General features: G+C 37.3%; 1 protein-coding gene across 1 annotated transcript in view; it reads left to right on the top strand.

Annotated features, from left to right (window-relative positions):
- The window catches only part of APOB (apolipoprotein B), a 35,151-nt gene extending 17,672 nt beyond the window's left edge, over positions 1-17,479 (top strand). Inside the window, exons 21-29 of the mRNA XM_079297827.1 lie at positions 67-277; positions 1,519-1,694; positions 1,824-2,011; positions 2,267-2,412; positions 4,033-4,409; positions 5,270-12,850; positions 13,293-13,407; positions 14,240-14,423; positions 15,485-17,479. Of these exons, the coding sequence (XP_079153953.1) occupies positions 67-277; positions 1,519-1,694; positions 1,824-2,011; positions 2,267-2,412; positions 4,033-4,409; positions 5,270-12,850; positions 13,293-13,407; positions 14,240-14,423; positions 15,485-17,098 (10,592 nt within the window). The 3' untranslated portion in view covers positions 17,099-17,479. The remainder of the gene's footprint in view (positions 1-66; positions 278-1,518; positions 1,695-1,823; positions 2,012-2,266; positions 2,413-4,032; positions 4,410-5,269; positions 12,851-13,292; positions 13,408-14,239; positions 14,424-15,484) is intronic.
- The last annotated feature ends 7,587 nt before the right edge of the window (positions 17,480-25,066 follow it).

The following is a 25,066-nucleotide window of genomic DNA, read 5'->3' on the forward strand; positions in this document are numbered from 1 at the left end:
TCCTTTCAAGAAAAGTCCAAACAGATTCCATAGTTGTGAATAACCAAAGCACATTATATTTTCTAGGTATAAACCATCATGAGGCCACACTGACCTTCAGGTACAACAGAGGCAAAAAGATTTTGACCAGTGATGTACAAATACCAGATGTTGATGTTGACTTTGGTACAAACTTCAGAATTACTGATGAATCCATTTCTGGGAAGAAAGCATACACCTTTGTCTTAGACATCAACAACAAGAAGATTACAGAAGTTACTCTTTCTGGCCAGTTAAGGTAACTCATGAAAGCATTTAGAATTTGACAGCTACCTTTGAAAAGTTTTTATTGGATGCAAAATTGTGGAAAAATTCTATCTCATTTTGGAGAAATTTCTTAAATACAGAGACAGATAAAGTTGCCATTGAGACCCCATTTAAAAAAACTTTATTTTATTTGTAATACATGAAATACATTCATATAACACATTGATTGATCTTTCCTATCAGGTGCACAGATATATATATAATTTGTATTACAAGTTCCTTGAGGTAGCTCTTCAATGTTTGCACACACATGACTACAAGAATGCATTGTACTACTGTTATTGCAGGTGTGATAATCCAAGGCTATAAACAAGGCAAGGTTTGTTCAGAGGGGTATTATCTTTTACTGGATATGCTTGGCTCTAAAAAAAAGTTATTACATCTCCCCATGAAGAAATCTAATGGCACTCAGTAAGAAACAAAACCAAAAATAACTGAGAGCTTCCTGTAAAAATTCCCACGCTTCTCGATGAGAATATTTCCGGGCACATCTACAGGGGAGCTAACAAAAATGTTCAGCCTGCCAGGGTTTCCAAAATTGTCTGCCTCACAAGCCCATAGTGAAATGGGCTGATCACATTCTTTAATAAACCTCAATCTTCCATGGAATTCTGTGATCTTGATGGTGCCCCAGGGAGTCTTTGTCTTTGCTGTTCATGTAGAATTGCCTCTGATATCAGTGGGGGCTTTGGACAGATGTCAGGGACCTCAATTCCCTTTCATTTGCACTAACATAACATTAGAAGTTTGCTCGAGTCAACAAAGTTACAGAGATATAAAATAAATGTGAGTGAAGGAAAATGAAGCCCACTGGCATAATATATTTTGCCAAGTGTTTTGTTTTTATGTGATTCATGGCCACAGTCTGTATCCTGAGTAGAAAATTCAGCTTGAGTAAGGCATTTAGAATTTGGTTCAGCAACAATTTTACCAGGACAGGTAACTTCCTTATAACTCTTATGAAATTAACACAGAATCATTACTGTGTGTATCTGCACAGTAGCTTTACAATAGTCTGCTACAGATTTTCCAAAGCAACTAGAAGAAGCTGAAAATATTCATTGAACGAAAACAGTGTTTACAAGCTTGATCCAATCTAATTTTTTTATAACATTTATTATGCCGTTGATATAGATTTAAATGCTGAAATTGCTCCTGAAAAAATACAATTAAATATTTTTATTCATTTTTATTTATTTTTTCCTTTCACAGATATGCTGGAGTGGAAGAGGCAATGTTAAGAGGCACCATTTCTTTTCCTCGCCTGGAAACTGAACTTAGAAGTGAAGCATTGGTTAATTATTCACCAAACACGGCATATCTTCAGATCAGCTCAGCTGCAACAGTTCATGGAAACTCAATTTCAAAAAGAGTTCTTTTCAGATATGGTAGGGGCAAAAACATGATCCACATACACAACGTGTAAATTTAAGCATCTTTTTACATTAGCTTATAGTATCTCTCAAAACAAGAATATTACTAATTTTACCCTGTTCTTTTAAATTCATGATTTTTAGATGATGAGAAAGTTGAGATCGAATGGAATTCAGGTGTCAATGCTGCTGTGAAAAAACTGTCTTCTGCCTTCCCAGTTGACTTTTCAGACTACCCAAAAACCCTGGAGAAGCGTGCCAATGAACTTCTGGATCAGAAAGTGGCTCATACAGATATGACACTGCGACACATCGTGTCACAATTCATCGTGGTATGGTTTTCAAGCTGCAGTAGATATTACAGTACATAGCCCTGAGGAATTCTTGCCTCCCCTGTGAAAGCCAAAATACTTGTAAAATCATTCATCAGATTGAATAAGCTGTGTATTTCCAGCTTTGATAGAATGAGTCACTTTAGCAGATACTTAGATCCCAGTATTTGAGTAGTTCAAATAACTTTCAGATAACTTCACTGGGAAATGCTAAAACTTTTTATTTACTTTGAAAAACTTTTCTCCTCATTGCAGGCAACCAATACCTGGCTGCAAAAGACATCAAAAGATGTCCCTTATTCCCAGGCTCTGCAGGACAAACTAAGTGCACTTCAGGAACTGAACATTCAGAAACTTAACCTGCCTGTTATCACCATTCCTGAGGAACTTTTCCTGAAAAGGTAGGGAATGAAATTGGGATATAGTGAAACAGGAAACTGAAAATAGATATTTGTTCACATTTTAGTGTTTATTTTATTTTGGTTTTATAAAGCAGCATGGAATTGCTGTAAGCATTAGCATAAAATAGGAATTCTAACAAAGAACTCTAAGGTCAGAAAAATTATATTATATGGAGGAATTGAGTCACGTGTTTAATACAGATTTGACTTCATGTGTATGTGAATAGATCCCAAAGTATTGTGTTAGGTTATAATACATACTGAGTAAAAAAACACTTCAACTGTCTTTAAGCCACAGAACTACTGAAGCCATGTCTTTCATAGATTTGTAGCCTATATCCCTGTGGACTCTTTGGCCATAATCCTCATAGCTCTACATTTTCCTGTGCAATGCTGTTTTTCCTATTCCCCTACACCTACTGATTAACCTCCACCAGTAGAGCACCTGACTTCCTCCCATGCCTGACATGCTCAGAGGGAAGTTGTACACATGTGGACTAGATGCTTGCACTAGTTTGGTCCCATCTCTTCTACCTAATAGAGTTTCACAAGACTTGTATTGATGTCATTACCCTTTTCATAGAAATGAAATGCTCAAATGAATGTAAAGGACAACAGAGGCTAGTGTAAGATTGGATTCCAAAACAAATGGAGAAGAATCTTGAATTTTGTGTCTCTTAGATCTGTTTTCCCATGTATTATCTTCTGTTGTGCTAATATGATATTGTGTGTTAATGGCACACATCTCTATTGCTGCCATATTGCTGCTCCTGAGCTAAGAATAAGCAAGGAAGAAACTTTTTGTTCTCCTAGGTTGTTATCAACTGTGCTCATAATAATAATAGGGTTTTTTTACTGCTCCTTTATGTAGCTTTTTAAATCCTTTGATGTAAAGGAACAAATTTCAGAAGTGTTTGCTTAATTTTCATCTTAGGGTGTAGCTCTAAAAAATTCAAGATTTTGCAATTTGAAAGACCAGTTAGGGAAACAAGAAAACTATCTTTGCCAGCTTATTGTTCATTCAGAAATTAAGGCCAGGTTTCCTTCTGTTTTGCCTTTTCCTAATTATGCTTTTTTGGCTAATGATCCATTTTCCAGTCCTAATTCCCGATCACATGCTTAGATTTTTATTTCCTTCTATTCAGAATAAAAAAATGCTGAATATTTGGATGAAACTTTTGAAATGCTTACAAAGAGAAAGATAGATAAATTCTTAATTTTAGATCCTTACCATGTCTAGCACTAGTATGATTTCATGCATTTCTATAAGAATATATCACTTTTTTAAAAAACCATAATTGTCTTTTTCTGACGCCACAAGTGTGCTGGTGATTTCGGGGGATTTTCTTTAGCTTTATCTACAAGTCTGTTTGTTTGTGAAATGAGAGGAAAAGGCATTGAAACAATTCCCTGATACCAAAAGTATTTTTGATAAATTCTGATGAATGAGTGCTTGAAAATGTTGATATTAATGTTTGATCATTACATTTCTCTCTTAAACCTAAGTCAGGACATTGATATAAGCATGTGAGTAAGCTCAGTATCGTGGGCAGAGGAGAAAATAATGAAAACTCCTGCTTTATGAACTTAGTTTCTAACAGAGTTATCTTGATTTTCCAGTGAAGGCCGGGTCAGATACAACTTCAATAAGAACAGTTTTGTGATTGATATTCCTCTGCCGTTTGCGGGAAGATCGTCCGATGAGATATGGGTGCCAAAGACCATTAAAACACCTCCCCTGTTAGTGGAGTCCATGGCAATAAGTGTGCCATCTCAGGAGTACAGAATCCCAGCATTTACTGTGCCCAAATCCTATCCTTTCCGTGTGCCTTTGCTGGGCAAGTTAGAGGTCTCTGCTGGTGTGTACAGCAACTTTTACAACTGGACAGCCGCGTACACCGTGACTAACAGCACCACGGAGAGAGTGACCAGTGTAAAAGCTACCTATAACACAAATGCTGATTGTGAATTTGAGCTGCTTGCCTACAGTGTGAAAGGTAAGTGTTTGCAAACATACTTTAATTATGTTACATCCCTTATATCAGGTACAGTACATTTGTTTGCCTGCACTTATTTAAATACGTTTTGCGTGATCTCTAATCACTTTTCCTTTGAATTTATAGATATCATGTGTGTTTATTCAGGCACTAAAGGTGAAGTCAGTTAAATTCAGTAAAGATTTTTAGAGTCCTTCTTTTCCTGGGTATTCCTTACTGAAGAAAATGTCCTTCAAAACTGAAGGCATGACTTTACAAATGCTTGTAGAAGTTGATAAGTGAACTGTTTTCAAAATCAGGTGTGCAAGTGTATGTGTAGGTATGCCCACAATTTATTTCTCAGTCTATTACTATGTGTATATATGTATAAAAAATTGTCTTATCTTTTTTTTTTTAATGTCCATATATTGCCATAATATTGTATTTTAAAGTTAGTTCCCCTAAAATTGTTTGGGATCTCAAGCTGCAAAAGGATAACCTGAGTTCATTTTCTTCTAAACTCCTCACCATGACTGAGGCATGATAAAGAAAACAGTAAAATCTAGGAATGTTAGATGTGGGGTACACTTGAGTGCATATTCTTAATTTAAGATTAAGTAATGACATAATTTTATGTCATTTCACATTATTATAATTAGTAATTTATTTGTAGTTCATAACTTTAGCTTCAAATATCAAAATAGTAGCCATTTTTACAGAAATATTCAGTATTTATGAAAACATTTGGGCCTTTAAAACAAAATGGTATAACAGTAATTGGAATTCAAGCAGCAGCATAGAGGTTCAGTGGCATCAGATAGGTTCTCAAAGATGAAAAGGCATAGGCACACTTACCTTTAGTCTCTTTTTTCCTATTTCAGGATCTGGAGAAGCATCATATAACAGAAATGGATTCATTTGTGCATATGAAAATCACCTGACGCACAGTCTCTTAACATCAGTTTTTAAGCTGTCTGGCAGAAAGAGTTATGAACCTACTTCATTTTCAAACTACACCTTATCACTTACAGCATCAAGTACTTTGGGCCCTCAACTTTCATTTTCCAGTGATATTTTTTCTGAAAATATAAATAACATGAATACCAATAACATCAAAATGGAAGGGCAGCTGGAAGTGGCTTCTGTGTTTGCAAAAAGCATTTACACTCTATCTACCACCTACAATGAGAAGAGACGGGTTTTAGAAGGAAAGTCAAATCTGAGGTTGGATTCTTCTTACCTTCAGGCTACCAATCAGATGTCTGGCAGATACAGTGATGGTTCATTTTCCATTACTTCAGTTTCTGATGTACAAAATGGGCTATTAAAGAACACAGCTTCAGTGAAGTGTGAAAACAGCCAGCTGAAAATGTCATCTGAAACTAACGGGAGGTATCGACAAACTGCAGGTGTCAATAAGCTTGAAATAATTTTGTCAAAGAAGATGGTAGCACTTCGATCCGAATACCAAGCCACTTACAAGCAAATCCAGTATTTTGCCTTGTTTGCAGGTTCTCTCACTTCCCAGGATCTTGTTTTCAACACTGACATCTCCCTGACTGATCAGAAGAATCGAGCTGCCCATAAGTCATCACTCAATATAAATCGGTATGGTCTAGCCAGCAGTGCAACCACCAACATGCAGTTTAGTCCCTTGGCAATGCAGAGTGAACTGAATGCCAAACTCGACACTGCTGGAGGCTCCATGTCACTGTCCTCTTCCGGGCGCTATGGGAAAAACAATGCAAAATTCAATGTAGGGGGAAGAGTGAGCTTAACAGAAATAACCCTGGGAAGTGAATACCAGAGTACGGTTCTGGGTATGGACAACAAACATGTTTTAAACTTCAGAGTTAATACAGAAGGACTCAAGTTTTCAAATAATTTGCAGGGATCATTCAAAGATATTAAGTTGGAGTACACAAATGATTTGAATATTCCAGGCTTATCCTTAACATTTGTTTCAAAATTAGACAACAGCTTCAGCTTCGACAAGTTCCACAAACATGTTTTTGACCTTCAACTGCAGCCTACCTCACTAACAGCTAAACTGAACAATAATCTTAAATACACTAAAACAGAAGTTGCCAACAAAGCAGAACTCCTTCTCAAGCCTCTGAATATGAACTTGGCTGGCAATGTCCGAGGAGCCCATGGAGCAGATGAAATAAAGCACACCTACACCCTTACATGTGCTGGTCTAACTGCAGACTTGAAAACAGACACCGTGGCAAATGTTCAAGGTGCAGCAGTGAGTCACAGGGTTCATCTGGATGTGGCAGGGCTTTCTTCCTCAGTTACCATGAACACAAACTGTGATTCCAGGCCTCTCCGTTTCAGCAATGCTGTGCGTTCCACGATGGCCCCATTTGTCATCACCGCTGACGTACACACCAATGCCAATGGCAAGCTGGTTGCTGTGGGTGAGCACACAGGAGACTTGTACAGCAAATTCCTGCTTAAAGCAGAGCCTCTTGCTTTCACTTTCTCCCATGATTACAGGGGCTCTAGCAGCCATAGCTTGAAGTCTAGAGGAAAGTACACTACACTGCTTGACAACAAAGTTCATATGCTTTTTACCCCATCAGAGCAGTCAAGTGCCTGGAAATTGAAAAGTCAGCTAAACAATAATGTCTATTCACAAGATTTCAGTGCTTACAATAATGCAGACAAGATTGGTGTAGAACTTAATGGAAAAGCTTTAGCAGATCTCTCTGTAATGGACTCATCAGTCATACTACCATTAACATCTGAAGAAGTTAATTTAATTGATGCATTGGGTCTCAGGAACAGTGTATCAGAGCCTCAAGAATTCAGCATCTCTGCTTTTGTGAAGTATGACAAAAATAAAGATATGCATGCTATTAGCCTACCCGTCTTGGAAAATTTGCCAGTTTACTTTGAAAGACTCAGAGGCACCATTCTGTCCACACTGCAGGCCCTGCAAAGGTACCTGAAAAGCATAGACATGGAACAGCACATGAAAAAATACAAGGCAAATTTGGACCAACTGTCACAGGACATTAATGATTATGTGGACACATTAGATATCAAGGGCAAAGTTATCAGCATGAAAAATAATTTTGTGGCTTTCACAAAGGACTACAAAATAACATCAGATGATCTCCAAATTATGCTGGAAAAAGCCATGGAAAAACTTGAAGAAATACTGTCTCAGCTGCAGATCTATCTGATAGAAGTTGAGCAACACATCAAAGACTTCTGTGAACAGTACAACATTAAAGCACTTATTTCACAGCTTCTTGATAAAATAGTTGAAACAATGACAGCTCTAGATAACAAATATCAGGTAAGAGCAACTGTAATCAACATCATTGAAAAATTGCGGGTTTTTTTCCAACAATATGATCTTAACAAAATCGGAAGCAGCGCTTTGGCTTGGATTAAAAATGTTGATGATGAATACGAGATTACAGCTAAAATAAATGAAAACCTAGAATTACTCAAGATTCAGATTCAGAAAATTGATGTCAGAAGCATTGCGGAAAATTTGAAACGACAGATTAAATCATTTGATGCTAAAGAATGTTTAGAAAAAATTAAGCAATCTTTGCCAATCAAAAAAATTAATGAAATTCTTGAACAAATCAAAGACTTTATTCTAAATTGGATAGAGGAATATGAATTATCTGAGAAGATCAGCACTTTCCGTGGACATATGCACAAATTGATTGTAAAATATGAAATTGATAAGCAGATATATTTTTTAATTGACAGAATGATAGAACTGCTTAAAACGTACAGAATAAAAGAAACTGTCCAGAAACTGACCACCTACCTTCAAAATACTGATGTGAAGTCATGCTTTGATAAAGTTGTTGCTTTTGTTGATGATGCTGTCAAGAAAGTGCAAACCTTTGATTATGAAAAGATGATAAAGCAAGTCAACAAGTTCCTTGACATGGTTATTAAAAAGCTCAAGGCTTTTGACTATGACCAATTTGTAGATGACACAAATAACAAAATTCGAGAAGTGACCCAGAAAATAAATGAAGAACTCAGAAATCTAGAACTCCCACAGAAAGCAGAAGCACTGAAACAGTATATAAGAGATTTTAGATCTGTGATTTCAAAATACATGGAACAGCTAAAGGACACAAAGCTTGCTGCAATAATTAACTGGCTGAGGGATCTCATAGACTCAACAACATTTGCTAATCTCAAAGTCAAGGTAAATGAACATCTGGAAGATCTGCGAGAGAGGATTTCTGAAATGGATATTTCCCAGGAATTACAGTGGTGTCTTCAGAAGATAAGCCAATTCTACAATTCTGTTGTCATATATGTTTCTGACCAATGGAACACAGCTTTCAAAAAAATCACTGCATTGGCTGAAGAGTATGATCTAAAAAATTGGGCTGAAAATTTAAAACAGTTTGTTGAAACTGGATTTAAAGTCCCTGAAATCAGGACAGTTGTAGTCACTATACCTGCCTTTGAGGTTAGTCTCCGAAGTCTTCGGGAAGCAACGTTTCGAACACCGGAATTCATTGTCCCGCTGACTGATCTCCACATCCCCTCCTATGAGATCAACATTAAGAGACTAAAGGACATGAAAATCCCAATGAAATTTACTACTCCAGAATTTAAAATTCTAAATACCTTTCAAATTCCTTCCTTCAAAATTGACTTGATTGAAGTTAAGCTTCTGATTGTGAGAACAATAGACAAATTAATGTCTGCAGAATTTCAGTTACCATCTATTGATGTCTATTTGAAAGATCTGAAGATGAGAGATATGCCTTTTTCTGACATTTCTTTCCCAGAAATACAAATGCCTCAGTTTCAAATACCAGAATTATTGATTCCAAAGCTAAATCTAAATGAACTCCAGATTCCTGACATGAAGATACCAGAGTTCCAGCTCCCACACATCCCACATACTGTGACTGTCCCTACATTTGGCAAATTGTCTGGTGCTTTCAGAGTCACCTCTCCATTCTTCACACTGTCTACACAAGCTGAGCTTCGTAATACCACAACATCTGCAAACAGTCCAGAATTTGTTACCTCAATTTCAGCTCAAACAACATCTAAATTAGACTTCCTAGTTTTTAGTGTTATTGCAGATTCACGTCTCCTGGCCCCTGACATGAAAAAGCTGAACCTTAAAAATGCCATGAAAGTCAACCATAGATTCCTTAAAATTGATCACACCAATGAAGTGGTATTTTTAGGGACCTCAGTAGAAGGTGAAGCTGAAACTAGAGCAAATTTACATACAAAGAAAAATTCTATAGAACTACAGAATAATTTAATGGTCAAGCTGCAGAGGAAAATTTGGATGCAGAGTGGAATGGCATATTCTCACAGGCTGAATATTCCACAAGCTGATTTCTCCAGCCAGGCTGATCTGGTCAATAACATGACAACAGAGGTAGAAGCAGGGTACATATCATTTACCTCAGCTGGTAAAGGAAACTGGAAATGGGCTTCACCTAATTTCTCCGATGAAGGCACTCATGATTCACAGGCCACTTTCAAGATTGAGGGGCCCAGTATTACATTTTCTGCCAACAACAGAATAAATGATAAGTACCTGAAAGTCAACCAAGCTATAAGATATGAATGTCATTCCTTACTGTCTGCAGCACTTCAGATTCAGTCTGAAATTGAGTCACAGCGTGTAGGACGTAGCATTCTGAATGTGAAAGGCACAGGAGAGCTTCTAGGAATGAAAGTAGAATTGACAGGCTCTCACAATGCTCGGCTCCATGGACGGATTACTGGAACTGTAAATAATGAGCTTTCCTTCTTGGCATACCCTTCTGAAATTCGTCTTTCAACAAACAATGATGGAAATGTGAAAATCAGCTTTCCAATGAAACTGACTGGCAAAATTGACTTCCTGAATAACTATGGGTTTGCCCTCAGTTCTTCAGTTCAGCAGGTAAACTGGCAAGCTACTGGCAGATTCAATCAATACAGATATTCCCATAATATGTCTGCTGGCAACAATGATGACAGAATTGAAGCTCATATCGAAATGAATGGAGATGCCAACCTGGACTTCCTAAACATTCCTCTAAGCATTCCTCAGTTTCAGGTTCCCTACACTGGAATCAAAACTCCTCAGCTGAAAGATTATTCACTGTGGGAGCAGGTAGGCCTAAAAGAATTATTGAAGACAACAAGACAATCCTTTGATTTAAATTTGAAAGCTCGGTATGAGAAAAACAAAGACATGCATGTAATCCCACTTCCTTTAGCAAAAGTGCATGAAGTACTTAATAAAAACATCCTTTTATTCAACAAGCACTTTGAGAAAGGAAGAAATGCAGCTTTAGATTTTCTCACAAAGTCATATAATGAAGCCAAAACAAAACTGGACAAGTACAAAATACAAACATCACTGAACAAAATACCACGGACCCTCAAGATTCCAGGATATACCATTCCAATTGTGAATATTGAAGTTTCTCCTTTCACTGCTGAGATGCCAGCCTTTGGTTTCACTCTTCCAAAAGAAATAAGCACAAGAGGATTCACAGTCCCAATGATTGGATTTTCAGTTCCATCTTACACACTAGTTGTACCTTCTTTTGAGCTTCCAGTCCTTCATATCCCCCAGGATCTACGCACTCTAAAGCTTCCTAGATTCAGAATCAACAGCTCAGCAAACAACATCTTAGTCCCTGCCATGGGTAATGTTACTTATGACTTCTCATTTAAATCTAGTGTAATCACTTTAACTGCAAATGCTGGGCTGCTCAATCAGTCAGATATTGTTGGACATCTCAGTGTCTCATCCTCTTCTGTCATTGAGGCTCTGCAATTTAAGCTGGATGGTTCAACAAGTTTGACAAGAAAAAGGGGGTTGAAGTTGGCCACAGCATTGTCCCTGAGTAATAACAAATATCTAAGAGGAAACCATGATAGCACTATCACTCTCTTAAAGAGGATCATGGAAGCTTCTGTGGCAACAAATATAGAAGTTGACACACCAGTTTTAAAAATGAACTTCAGCCAAGAACTTTCTGGAAATACAAAATCTAAACCCACTCTTTCCTCAGGTCTAAAATTAACGTATGATTTTAATACTCCCAAATATGGTACCAGCGCTACGGGAGAAATTGCTCACAGATTTGCTTTAGAGAGCCTTACATATTACATATCAGTAGAATCTTCTACAACTGGGGATATTAATGGAGTATTTTACACTGGAAATGCATTTTCTGGAAGGTTAGACCATGAGGCAAATGCCTATTTGAATGCTAATGGAGCTCGGTCATCCCTCAAATTCGAGGCCCACTCTAAAGCAGATGGACTCTGGATCCTTGAAATCAAGGAATTACTTGCAGTTGAAGCATCTACCCATCGTATTTATGCAGTCTGGGAGCACAATGGGAAGAACTATGCACGCTATACATCTCGTTTCACAACAACAGGTACTCAGAGATGCAAAGCAACCTTAGAGCTGGCTCCTTGGGATGTATCAGCAGATCTTCAGATTCAAGCCATTCAGCCAAATCCCTACCTGGGCATGGCATCAGTTAATGAGGTTGTTGTAGTGAAAATCAGTCCTGCAAACCAGAAAGCTGGCTGGAAGGGTGAAGGCCAAATTCACTCACTATCTGTCAGTCATGATATGCAGTTATCAAATGAAAAATCAAAGGCAGAATTTGTTATTTCTGGATCTTTGGAAGGGTACATGGACTTCCTCAAAGTCATCAAGTGTCCCATTTCTGAGAAGAGCTTATGGGACATCATGAAGCTGGATGTCACAACCAGTGATGACAGGAAGCAGTACTTGAATGGCTCAGCATCCCTCGTGTACACAAAGAGTGAGGATGGTTACTTTTTCCCCATACCTGTGGATAAGCTGACTGACGGCTTCACTGTCACTATTCCTGAGTTACACCTGAAGGCTCCAAGCCCTGTCCTCAGCACTCCAGAGTTCAACCTTCCTTTCACCACTCTCCAGGTCCCAGCATACACTGTTGACTTGCGCAACATAAAAATTCCACAGACGCTGAGCACAATGCCATTTGATGTCCATTTACCCACCCTGCCAAAGCTAAGATTCCCCAAGGTGGATGTAGGAGCAAATTATATTACATTAGAAGAATATAAAATGCCATTTTTTGAGGTCATAATACCTGAATACCAAATAACTATGTCTCAGTTCACTTTACCAAAGAGTGTTTCATTTGGCAGTTTCTCTGTAAATCTAGATGAGGTAGCTAATAAAATTGCAGATTTTGAAATGCCTACAATTACCATTCCTGAACAGAAAATTGGGGTCCCCCCTCTGAAAATATCCTTGCCTGCTGGAATTTACATCCCATCATTTGGTGCCTTGACTGGATCTTTCAAAGTTGTTTCTCCATTGTACAATGTCACCTGGAGAACAGACTTGACAAATAAGAAGGACTCTTTTGAACATTCCATTGACTCTACCTGCAGCTCAACACTGCAATTCCTGGAATATGACCTGAATGGTAAGACATTAAAATTCTATATGCCATGATTTTTGGGGAAAAAATTGTTATAGACAAGGCTTTTTCTATCTTTTTCCCCCAGGGCTTTGCATATTAAAGTGTTTCTGTCTATTTAGCATTGATGTTTGACAACTCTTCTTTTACCAGCAGTGGCATTTTTTCATAAATAACTATCAGAGTCTCAGTCAGTCACCCTGAAGACTAATGATTGTATATATGCATGTGTCATATCCATGTTGAGATATAATGTGAATTTTAAAATGATCCAGTTAAACAAATGTTTTCATGTCTTTTTATTTGGGACATTATAGGCATTCAGTTTCTGGAAGCATAATTTGACATAACAGTGAATGATGGCCCACAACTGGCCATCTAAAATAGAACTGGGTATGTCTTTTGTATTTTTTGTTGGTAATATGGACATTTGAAATCTTTTTCACAGTTGTTTCAAACTACGAATACAAAGAAGGAGTGCTTGTTGTGAAGACAACTGGCAGCTTTGCACATCGTGACCTGAGTGCAAACTACAATGAAAATCTGACTATTTCAGGATTTGGGTAAAAATTTGCTCTAATAATATAATTTACAATAGGCATAATTGCAAAGGATGTGTTGTTGTTTTGATCTCTAATGTCCCAGGGTGCTTTGCAATAATTAATAAGAACCTGTATATCTACCCTGCCATTACTGGCTGTGCCCTTTTCCCCCTGAAGGTAACTTGAAAGCTATTCCCTCTCAGGGTTTCTAGAACAGCTTTTTTCACCATCCCTATGTCAGAAAACCACTGAGACATAAACACAATATTTTATAATCAGAGCAATGCTATATCTAACCTTCAACATAGTTGGGTTTCTCCCCAGTGGAGCCCTCTGTCACCACAAGTCACTCCAGAATAATTTTTATTCACAAGTCCCCACACCAGGGATTAGACTTGTCTCTCTTACTGACTGTTTTGATCTGCAAGTGTTGTGTTGATCCCAGGGACAGGATCAGTGAAGGTAAGTATACAAATGTAGATAAACAGTAGTGCATAGTAGTGCACTTCTGTTGGTGGAGAAATTGCAATCAATTTTAAGAAATCTGTAGAAAGCTGACAATGGTACAGGTACAGGGGTTTTTTATTGCCCTAATTTAATGAAAATTCACAACAGAGCTCATTATAGTTATATCTAAAACAGGAAAAATTGGAGCGACATGAAGTTCTGAATGTGTCAGGTTAAATCCTAAGAAATGTAGATAGTAAACCCTACATTTTCTTTTCATGATAAAGGCATTGTTTACTTACATATATATATATATGAAATTATAGGTGGTACTGTGTTCAGACATGCAGTGTTGGGCTTGTGCTTTCTGCATTGCTTCATAGCTGTGTATTTAATGTGGTTGCAGAGCCATGGAGGACACTTTATCACTAGACATCATCAGCCCAACTTTCACAGATGTTCATGTGCGTTACCAAGAGAATGAGAGGAAATCCTATGGCTCAATATCCTCACCCTCAGCTGGGACCCTTGCTTATGTCATGGAAGTGGATGATGAAATTTTCCTAGGCAGAGTTTACTACCAAACTCAGGTAAGCTTTATATGAGCAATAAAAAACAAAAAATGTTTGGTGTGGTCAAATGAAAAGTTCTCTTTTAAATTTTGTGTGTGTTTACGTTGAGATATGAATTAATAAATTTATTAATTAGCATATATTAATTAAATAGAATTAAAGATATTAATTACCAAATAAAAACTGACCTTTCCAGTACTAAAAATAATATCTGTGTAAAGAGGTGTTTTCAGCTTCTTCACACAGTTATTTTTTCCATCTCCTATGGTCAAGAAGGCACACCAACTGAAAGTGAAGAATGGACAAAATCACTTTTAGATGAGCTACACATCAGGTTTAATAGATAGCCATCAGGCTACTTAGATTGACTACATAAGTGACCTTTATAGGAATAAGGCAAATAGAAGAGATCAGGCCATCTGTGAAGTGTCTTTTTCAATCTATTGATATATTACAATACATGCTCTTATTATTGGGATACTATAATAATTTTCAGAATTAAAATCTGACCTTCAAAAATTATATACTAATTTATGGATCACAAGCAAGTTATAATTCACTATTTATTATAAAAATGGGAAAATTATACATATAAATATATTCTCATTTATGGATTTATTAACTGCTCTAACTGTCTAAATTGTCTCATTTATTTAAATGATTACAAAATTGAATCCTCTCATATTTTCATATGAAAAAGATGTTTTTTGTATTCACTTTAATTGATTTCAGGAATGAGTAGAAGGCTCATTTTCCTGAGTAATTCACCTGCCCTATGAGACATGATAGGCATTTAATACAAAGGAAGGAAAAATCTTATTTGCAGTCAGATATTAAAGACCAGACTAAGTTATGTTCTAGTCTTGCTCTTTGGAGAAGCTCAAAGTAGCTTGGTATAAGATAATTTCTTCCAAAATGAACTTTCAAGATGAGAGCAAACAGACAGCAAACAGACAGTGGACAAAAAATTGGAGAGTGCTTGTCTTAATAAATGATAAAATTAAAGAAGTAACAATGAGGATGTTGAAATGGACTCATAAATAATATTGGAGTTTTCTAACCCTGTTTTGTATTTTCAGTCTGCTCCCCAGAACGACATTGACATACTAAAAGGTGAGATATCCCTCAAGGAACCTGACCAGATCCAAATGAAGTTCAACTGGAATGAGGATGCTGCCAAAGACTTGCTGTTGGGTCTGAAAGAAAGAGTGCCTAAAATCACAAATGCAGTCTATGGGTATGTTAATCGGTACCATAAGGAGCATATGGGGCTGGAAATTAGTGCTGCCACCTTAAAGATGAAGAGTATAATGCAGAATAATGCTGAGAAAGCATACACTTTTGCTGCAAATCAGATAGATGAAATAGATGCTCAGCTTCGCACAGCCGCCAACGAGGCCTCTGACAAATACCAGGAGCTGAAGTTCAAAGCCAAAAGGCTTTATAGAAGAGCAGCAGATCAGGCTGAACACTTCGACTATCAAAGAGTAAAAGTGAAAATTTTGGATGTTTTAATTGACATTATAGAACAGTACCACCAGAAAATAAAGCACGTAATTGACTCAGCCACTGAATTCCTGAAAACCACAAAATTTCAGGTCCCTGGGCTGTCTGAAAAGTACAGTGGTGCAGAAATATACCTCATGACTACAGAGAAGGTGGCAAAAACTGCTGATGTATGCCTTTCTAAACTTCAGGAGTACTTTGATGCCCTGATTGCAGCTATCAATGATCTGGAAGTCAGACTTCCTGCTTCTGAAACAATTCTTAGAGGCCGGAATGTACTTGATCAAATTAAACAAATGCTGAAAGATTTGCAGGACAAAATCAGGCAGACATTTGCTACTCTGCAGAAAGCTGACTTTGCAGGAAAGCTGAAGCAACTGAAACAAGCAGTGCAACAAGTTTTTCAGAAGGTAGAAGAAATGGTTAGAAGCTTGCAATCCAAAACTTTTGAAGACATCAAAGTTGAAACACAAAAGCTGTACAAAAATGCAATGGCTTCAGACTTTGCCCAGAAGCTTAGATCCTTGACAAAAGATGTTAAAAAATACATTTCTCAGTTCAAAGACTTTAGCCAGAAGACATTCCAGGACCTTTCAGGAAAGCTGCAGCAGCTGCTCCTCTATATAAAGTCGTTGCGGGAGGAGTATTTTGATCCAACTGCACTTGGATTGTCAGTGAAATACTATGAGGTGGAAGACAAGGTACTGAGATGGCTGAAGAATATCATAAATATTCTCGTGGATTGGCACAACCAGTGTGTTGAAGATCTTGCTGGCATTGCTACTCGCCTGACAGACCAAGTAAGAGAATTGGTGGAAACCTACAGTCAGGAATATTATGACCTCATAACTGATGTTGAAGGAAAAGGAAAACAGAAGATCATGGAACTCTCATCTGCTGCTCAAGAAAAAATCCGATATTGGTCTGCAGCTGCCAAGAGGAAAATCGATGAGCATAACCAGCAACTCAGAGAAAAACTCCGGGAGATCTATGGGCAGCTTAGTCAGTCCCAAGAAAAGCTGATCACTGAAGCCAAAAGGTTAATTGATCTAACTATAGAAAATTACTCTGCTTTCCTGCAGTACATCTCAGAGCTTCTTCGCTGGCTTGAGCAAATAACAGCTGAGAGCATAAAGCCCTATGTAGCTGTTGGTCAAGGAGAGCTTAGAATACAAGTGCCCATGTGACTGCCAGTCCATTTACCAAATGCCCCAAAAAAGCAGATAGGCACTCAGGAATAAAGTGGAAATGACACACATACTGATTCAGCAAGGCATCAAGAAAGGCTCCAGGAAATGCAACACTTCACAGATGAACAACTTGACACTGAGCAAGTGAGTCCTCAGGATATTATGGAAAATATTCAGCAGCGCATGAACACCTGAATGGGCATGTAGAAGAGAAGAAGAAACAAGTTTCTACCAAAATGTATTTAAATATAACAGCAATCAGTATACTGGAGCTTCAGGTAGATATGTTTGAATCTGAATTTGTAAATGAAAACTTAATAATCTACACTAGGTTATTTTAATATGCTTAATAAGCCAATAAATGAGTTCTTTATTACATTTTTGTGTCATTCATTACAACTACTTTTACTTGGAGTATAAAACTTTATCCAACAATTTTCAAGGTCAATAGGAAGTCTTTTATTTCACAGTATGTTGGATCAAGTTAATGATGTGCAATGCATATTGTAAATAGTCACAAAAGCTATGGAATACATAGAATAAACAGGTTTTAAGATAAAGGTCACATTCATAAGCCAGTTGAAGGAAGACTTGGAAACATATCTAATTCCCAGCGCAGAAATACCTTCACAGATAAGTAAGGAAAAGAGCATGTATAAAAACATGCATTTAAAAAAATTTAAGTTCTGAAAATGGCATAAAAAAATTACCATAGAAAATTAACATAGAAATATGAATATATGTAAAAATCTGACTCCTGGAAAATTGCAGATAATAATACAAAGGTTTTCTTAATTAAAATAATTTATGCCTGTGTCAACTTTCAGACAACAACACAAGGAAATTTCTATCAGTTTTCTTTCTACTGGCTAATTTATATTTCATAAATACAGGGTTTTCTCACCTGTTTCCCCATGATATTTCTGGCTTCACTTTAAATTGTCTATGTTTTACTTATGAGTTTAGTCAATGGTCAAAGTTTCACAGACATCACTGTGTATGATGGGAGTCAAAAAGTTTTCCCCTCCTGGGCGGAAGCCTAAACCATTTAAAAGAATTCCCAGTTTAAAGATGAATTCAAAGCATGTTGAAAAAGTTCCTCACAAAATAAGACTATTCTTAAGTGGAAAATATGTTGACCTGCAACAGTGTACTAAATAACAGTCCCAGAGAAATGCATGCTCAGGCTGAAATAATGTTGCCTCTTTGAGAATAAACTTTTTGACAAACACTAGAAAGTTTGTGCACGTCTGTTTTGATCCAATCAGTTCACTTTGTAATATGTTTGTTGTTTGTTCACTAATGGGAAAACAGAGAATCTGTTTTCATTCTATGGTATGATGGAGTTCATGCATGAAGCAATGGAGCACCAAGACTTTGGTATCCCTATTGATAGATAGTATTATTATCTGAGTAACTTTGGCAGTAATGATTCTTACTGGATAAGCTACTTTAACCCTGAAATCAGAATCTCACAAGCATGGTATTACATATACACCTACCTAGCTCTCAGCAAGTGGGTATCTCTTAAAAAGTAAGGTAAATCCATTTTCCCTTCAGAGCCTTCAGAGCCTTCAGCCATCACAACTACAGCAAAAAATCTCAAAATAGTCCCTGTGAACTATAAAATAAGTTTTGCTTCTGAGTAGAACTAATCTGTATATGTTGCCCATAGGCAAACACAGGTCTAAAAGGTATAAAATTCAAAGGTGTAAAAATCCCTGTTTACATATTCTACTGACCATCCCAGTAAAAAAGATGTTGGCTGCAGAGCCCTTTTACCTTCATTCACAAGGAAGCTGAAGCCTATGGGTCATCTGATCTTTATTGGATGTCAGATTGCACAACTCATTTCCCTGAATTTCACAAATGTTTAAGCACAACCAGATTTCTCAGACACTGACTGATTGTTGCTTCCCTTCATCATGACAAACAGCCCTGTGAAACAAAGGACAATAGAATAAATTATAATAGTTATGGGAGAAGAGAGATTTAAAGTTTTGTTTTCTTTTGTTGTCCCCCTCATGTCTATTTATTTCTGTCCATCATCCATCCTTCTTGGAAGGATTATAAATACTAAAAAAGGATTTACTTATAAGGAATGGGTTAAATGAATAATAAATATGCCAAACAGTATAAATACTGGCTCTTATTGGCAAGAGAGAATCTTCCCAAGAGCAAACATGATAGTTTGCACACTAAACTGTGGTTAGAGGTTAGAGGAGATTTCCAAGTCTCATAGCAGCATTGCCAAGTGGATTAAAGCTCTCAGTCCTGTAATCGATGTGCCATCTTGCAGCCATCCCACAGCTGGAAGCAGAACATTGCTCTCAAAATTGATCTTACTGGAATTTATTGCAAATCCCCACACCAGAGAGGTTATCTCAAGCACTCCTTTGGAACTCAGGCAATATTTTGACACAGGAAGAGGTTGTTTATATTTGTGTGTGTGCATCTCACAATCACATACAACCAGGTATCACTTTAATTTCCATTTATTTTCCTGTTATTTGGTTGATGTTGCTGTTTTCTTTCAGGATCTAGCAAATTTTAGCCTTATTTGCTACGTAGTAAGTTACAGAAATAAAGACAAAACCACAATTATTCTAATTGTGTTGCAACTTATGAAATGTCTTCAATATAATAATTTGTAATACTATTAGTTTGATTTTGGCTTCTTTTCAGTCTAGGTTATATAATGGGAAATATTCTATTTCATTAAATCAAATTGTGTGGGAGATAACAGGGAATCAGCAACTATCTGGGACTCAGTGACACTGCTTGTTTTCTTTTCTTTTTCTCTATAGTCTTCATCATGTGAATTCTCATAAATACCAGAGGGGCTTTTCTTTATAATTTACAGCAGGTATCAGACATAGAGCAGAACTGGTTGTAAAAGTTTAATTACATGAAACATTTTAACAAGAAATTGAGAGAACAATATGCCCTGCTCTAAGTGATTGTAGAAATAACATTGACAAGAAACGTGTGTGTTCCTAAATGAAAAACTTTTGCAGACGTAGGACAGCAAAAATGTTCCAGAATTTTAGATTATGCAACCAACTAGAGTTGATCTTTTATTAAGTGATTTAAAAGTCCATGCATAGTTTGCTGCATATGCAGAGATTCTACACACTTATCCACATCCACACACACCACCATCCACCTCTGGCTCTAAATTGTGCTATTGATACTTTTAGAGAAACTGCCATTATGGCCTACTGATACCTTTCAAAATTTATATTAAAATGTTTAGTTGTTCAGTAAGTGACACCAAAATTTGTACTACTCTTCTGCTGGCAGATTTATTGCCCAGGTGGGAAACCAGAATTTATGGAAGGCCATGTGGACATACAGAATTGCTTGTGTTCCATTTCTACACAGCCAAATCCTGGCCCAAATGAAATCAATAGGAAAATGTCTGCTGGCCTCAGCAGGAGCAGGCTTTGGCCAGTTAGGTGTATAACTTGAGAAGCACTCTGGGATCCTGTAGGACAAAGCTATATTATTATCTATAAAAATCTACACAAAAATACCATTGAAAAAACATGCATACAAGAAAATTAATCACTAAAAATTTGAGACAGATCAGAATGAAGCTTGCCTGTACAACATTAACCAGATCTTCTTTATAATTTTTTACCCAGTATTACTTACTATCACAGAGAAAGTCTGCCAGGGCCAAGAATTCTAAGTTCTGGTCCCAGGCCTTACACATGGAAATATACATCTCCTATACATGTAGATCTCATCACTTTTTCCCTCATTTCATTATCCATTCAAGGCATTAAGGGAAACTGGGACCTTACAGAACAAAAACTTGTGTAGGATGTTTGTAAGACCCAAATGGGCAAATTCTTGAGCAATATGATCTGAGTTAAAGCTTGTCCCTGTTTAGAGAAGCAATTTGTACTAGAGACCTCCCAAGGTCCCCTACAACTTGAGTTACTTTGTGATTCTCTTGTGAACAAATTGATAAGGTTTTAGCTTGCCATTTCTAACACTGTACCTGTCCTTTGATAAATGGTATATGAGCAAATGGCTGCATCATGATTATTGTAATTTATCATTATACATAGACAGAAAAGTTTTATAGTACCTCTGCATGTAATAATATCCTCATTCTGATTGCAGTCATGAGGCATCCTAAAATTCCCAGAAGCAGTCCAGCAATGAAGCCTTCTCTGTTGGTTCTGCATCTTTCCTCTTGTATGTTTTTCATGTGACTCCTCTGCTGTACCATGCCAAAGACACTTTCCCAACATGCAGGAACTGTTGTTATGATTATTACCATTCATATTCTGACAGCATGTTTGTCATAGCTGTTAGAAGAACAGGATCTTCTCAGAGTGGCTGGAGATGCTAGGCTGGGCATTGTCAAAGTGAAAAGATCAAGTACATAAGCAGCAGATACACCAAAACTTGGGGAAGTAACAAAGGTCATGCAAAATGTCTACACCATGCATCTGTTGTGAATAATTTGCCAGGTATTTGCTGTAAGCAGAGACCTACCACAAGTTATAACCTCATATTGATTTCCCAGCAAATGAATTCAAGAGGACATGTTAAAAGCAATCTTGAATTTATGGATAAATCTATTAATCTACCTGCCTTTGGGACTCAAGGAGCAAGTTCTGGTCTCTGAACAAGTGATACGAACTAGCTCAAACATTATATAGCATATAGGAAATAGGACTTGGAACAACTCTCTGTTCAAGTGTCCAAGTTTCCTCTAAGAGTGAGCCAAAAGCCATATGCAGCATAGGTGCCTGGGGGACCTGAGACTTGGTCTGAAGCAAGGAGTGAACCAAATGCACAGCAGAGAGAGCATGAAGAATGAAAATATTCACTGCATCTACCAGAGAAATGGCATGGTTAGATACTTAGAGGAGGCTACAGGGGTGAGTAAAGATGGTCTTAATTAAGGCCATACAAGGGGAAAAGTATCAGACATACAACTTTGTAAGTGCTGCCTGCCACTTGTATTACACTGCTGAAAGAGCCTGGTGACTCCTGGGTTTCTGGGCAACCTGTTTGTTCTTACAGGGATAATATTCTCCTCTGGTTTCTGTACAGCTTTGACTAAAGATGGAAAGGAAACACTTAGCCTCCATACCATACTTTTCTTTCCCCACATTTTCCCTGCTGTCACTACCTCTGCCACAGTTAAGATGTATTCTGATGTTGCTGCCAAGTAGAGGAAAAAGTTAACATACTTGTTAACTTGTTATTTTGCTGCAGTATATTTTCTGGTATTTGCAAAGACTACAGGACTTTATTTCTAAAAAACTTGATGTGCTTTTATTCAGAACTGTTTTCTGTAGAAAGTGTTTTATGAATGTCTTTGTATTCAGCTCTACCACTGCTTTGAAAGCAGTGGTAATTGTAGTTCTCTTGGTAGGTTTCATCTGTGGAAGGTTTTTGCACTCGAACCCTCAGAAATCTCTTTGTCTGCTAGCATGTTGTTTTGTCACCAGCCTCATAAACAGTCACACACAGTGCCAACCAGTCACTCTGGAATGTCATTTGTTTCTTTCCTTCTAATACCTGCAATATCTTTAAGTTTTAGATCAGTGGCTCTCCTGGCTGGAAGCAAAGATCCAAAGCCAGTTACAAGATGTGATTAGGCCCTACACTAAGGCCACCAGGTCAAACTTCTGCATTTAGCCAGAAACTCCCCATTTCCCAGGTATATGGTCACTCCTTTACACTTCACAATCCCATTAAGACTGCATCATATTATGCTGTTTAAAAGGAAGAAAAACTGAAAGGTGGTATCACTATGTCCAAAGTTCAGCACTGGTGTCAATTTAATTTATTTCAAGGTTACTACCTTTGAATGTTCTCTAAGAGAAGCTGGATTGAAAAAAAAGCTCTCACCAGCACCTACTACCTCAGTGTTGCATGACACTTTGCACAGACATTTCCCATTGTTAGCAGGCTGTTAGTCTCTCCATAATGCTCTTTCTCTGTTGTTATTATATTTTTTTTAATTTAGCAAGCTTTTGTTTTTCTCTATGGAAATGACTGGCTTATAACTACTTTCAAACAATATGGACAGTTATGCAAAAGCATTTCATTTTAAAGCTGAAGAACAGAAAACCAGCCAAATCTGAAGGAACACACATCTCACACATAGCCCATACTTCAGCAATACAAACCCCACAAGGTCTCTCTCTCAGACACATCTGTCTGTATGTGCAAACGTCCATGCAAACACACACACACGTACTATGTGCATTACTGTCAAGTTAAAAGCCTAGAGCTAATCCTTAATCCTTAGGTCATCCCCTTCATTTCAGCACATTGAGCCAGCCAAGCCTTCCCAACATGCCTGTCAGCAGTAAGCTGATGTAACTCTTCCCACTCTGGACCCATTAATTCAGCAATTTCACCAGTGGTATTCCACCAGGTTCATCTTCCAAAACTTCAATTTTTGTTTAAACACAGAATCCGAAAGTTAGAATTTTGGGGTCCTGAATGGAGGCAGCTTTCCTTTTTTTTGCACTCCATTTCATCTGAAATGTGCTGATGAATTCATTGCATAATTTTGTGAAGTGATACAGTTGATCTTATTCAAGAATGGCCTGTTCCTCCTCTGAAAGATTGCGGATAAAATTTTCCAATCCTTTTAGAAAACATGCTTTTTTTAAAGAAAAATATTGTTGATACTTAGCTAGCCCAGTAAAGACCTGGTGACTTCTTTGTGGCCATATGTATGTGTGTCATCTGCACTCCGTGTCATCCCTCTTTAGTTTTCCACTGAACATTACTCTTTTTTTGCTTTTTACAAATCTTCTTCATGTATACCCCATGCCTGACTTCCCTTAAAATATGTTACCCACTGAAGAGACAGGGTCAAGTTTTAATTGCTCATGTTCTAGATTGGGGTTGTGTTCCCAGGCCAGTTTTTTATCCACTGCATCATTCATCCACCTAATTTTCTTCTATATTAGTTTCCCATAAGTAAAATGGGAATTATACTTCTGCTTTTCAGTGGAATTGTCAGAATGAAACTAACTCATTTCCTGGAGATATTCTGATAAGTCTCATAGTGCTGAAGACCAGGAAGTAGATAGACACACTGTAATGGCAACAAGACATCAAGATACATGTATTGACTTCTCTCTCCCATCATCATGTTTATTGTTTCAGAAACTTGGAGTTGATTTCATGTGCTAAATCACTCAGAAACACTCTAGTCCACCCCAAAACCATCATACATACCAGGCATCAAACATATAACACTCTCATACAGATAAATGATCCGAGGAATGGACTCAACGGCTGCTAGCAGTTAATTTATATCGTGGTTTCACCATAAACTTTTAACTTTGGAAATAATCTGCCGCCCGTTTCAGTTTTTGGCTGCCACATAATGCACCTTTGTGAAGTCACTTTTCTGTCTAATAGAGATATTTCTTTTTACGGGTGAACATTTGTTTAAAAATAACAAATAGTAATCTCATTTAGCGTGCACAAAGAACGTGCTACTTAACTGTATGTAACCAAGTCCCTTTTCGTCTGGTTTAATGTTTAGCAAGGCATGCAAACTAGTCAATATTAGGGAGAAGATGATTTATTTAATAAAATTAAATTCCTTTTTTTTTTCCATTATAAAAACAAATAATTGTAACAAAAACAAAAAAAAAACCTGTTTAAAGTAGAAAAGCATAGGCTGCCAAGATTGATACTGAAAAGTCAGCACATATGAGAAAGTCTGATGCTAAGCTCAGCTGCTTCTTCAGCCCATCTCCACTTCTGTTCTGGGTCTGGTGTGCAGCCAGTCTCTGTTTCTGAAGTCGAGTACTCCCCTAGTGATTACTGATATCCACCATAATGTAGTTAGCAGATAGCCCATTTGTTCCGCTCTGGATAAGGTTGCAAGAGAACATTTTAAGCACACTTTGTTCCTTTGGGGAGGATAAAATTTAGGATATATATAGTTATAATATGTAATGTGCA

This window comes from Erithacus rubecula (assembly GCF_903797595.1).
Source record: "Erithacus rubecula genome assembly, chromosome: 2".
Classification (NCBI taxonomy): Eukaryota; Metazoa; Chordata; class Aves; order Passeriformes; family Muscicapidae; genus Erithacus; species Erithacus rubecula.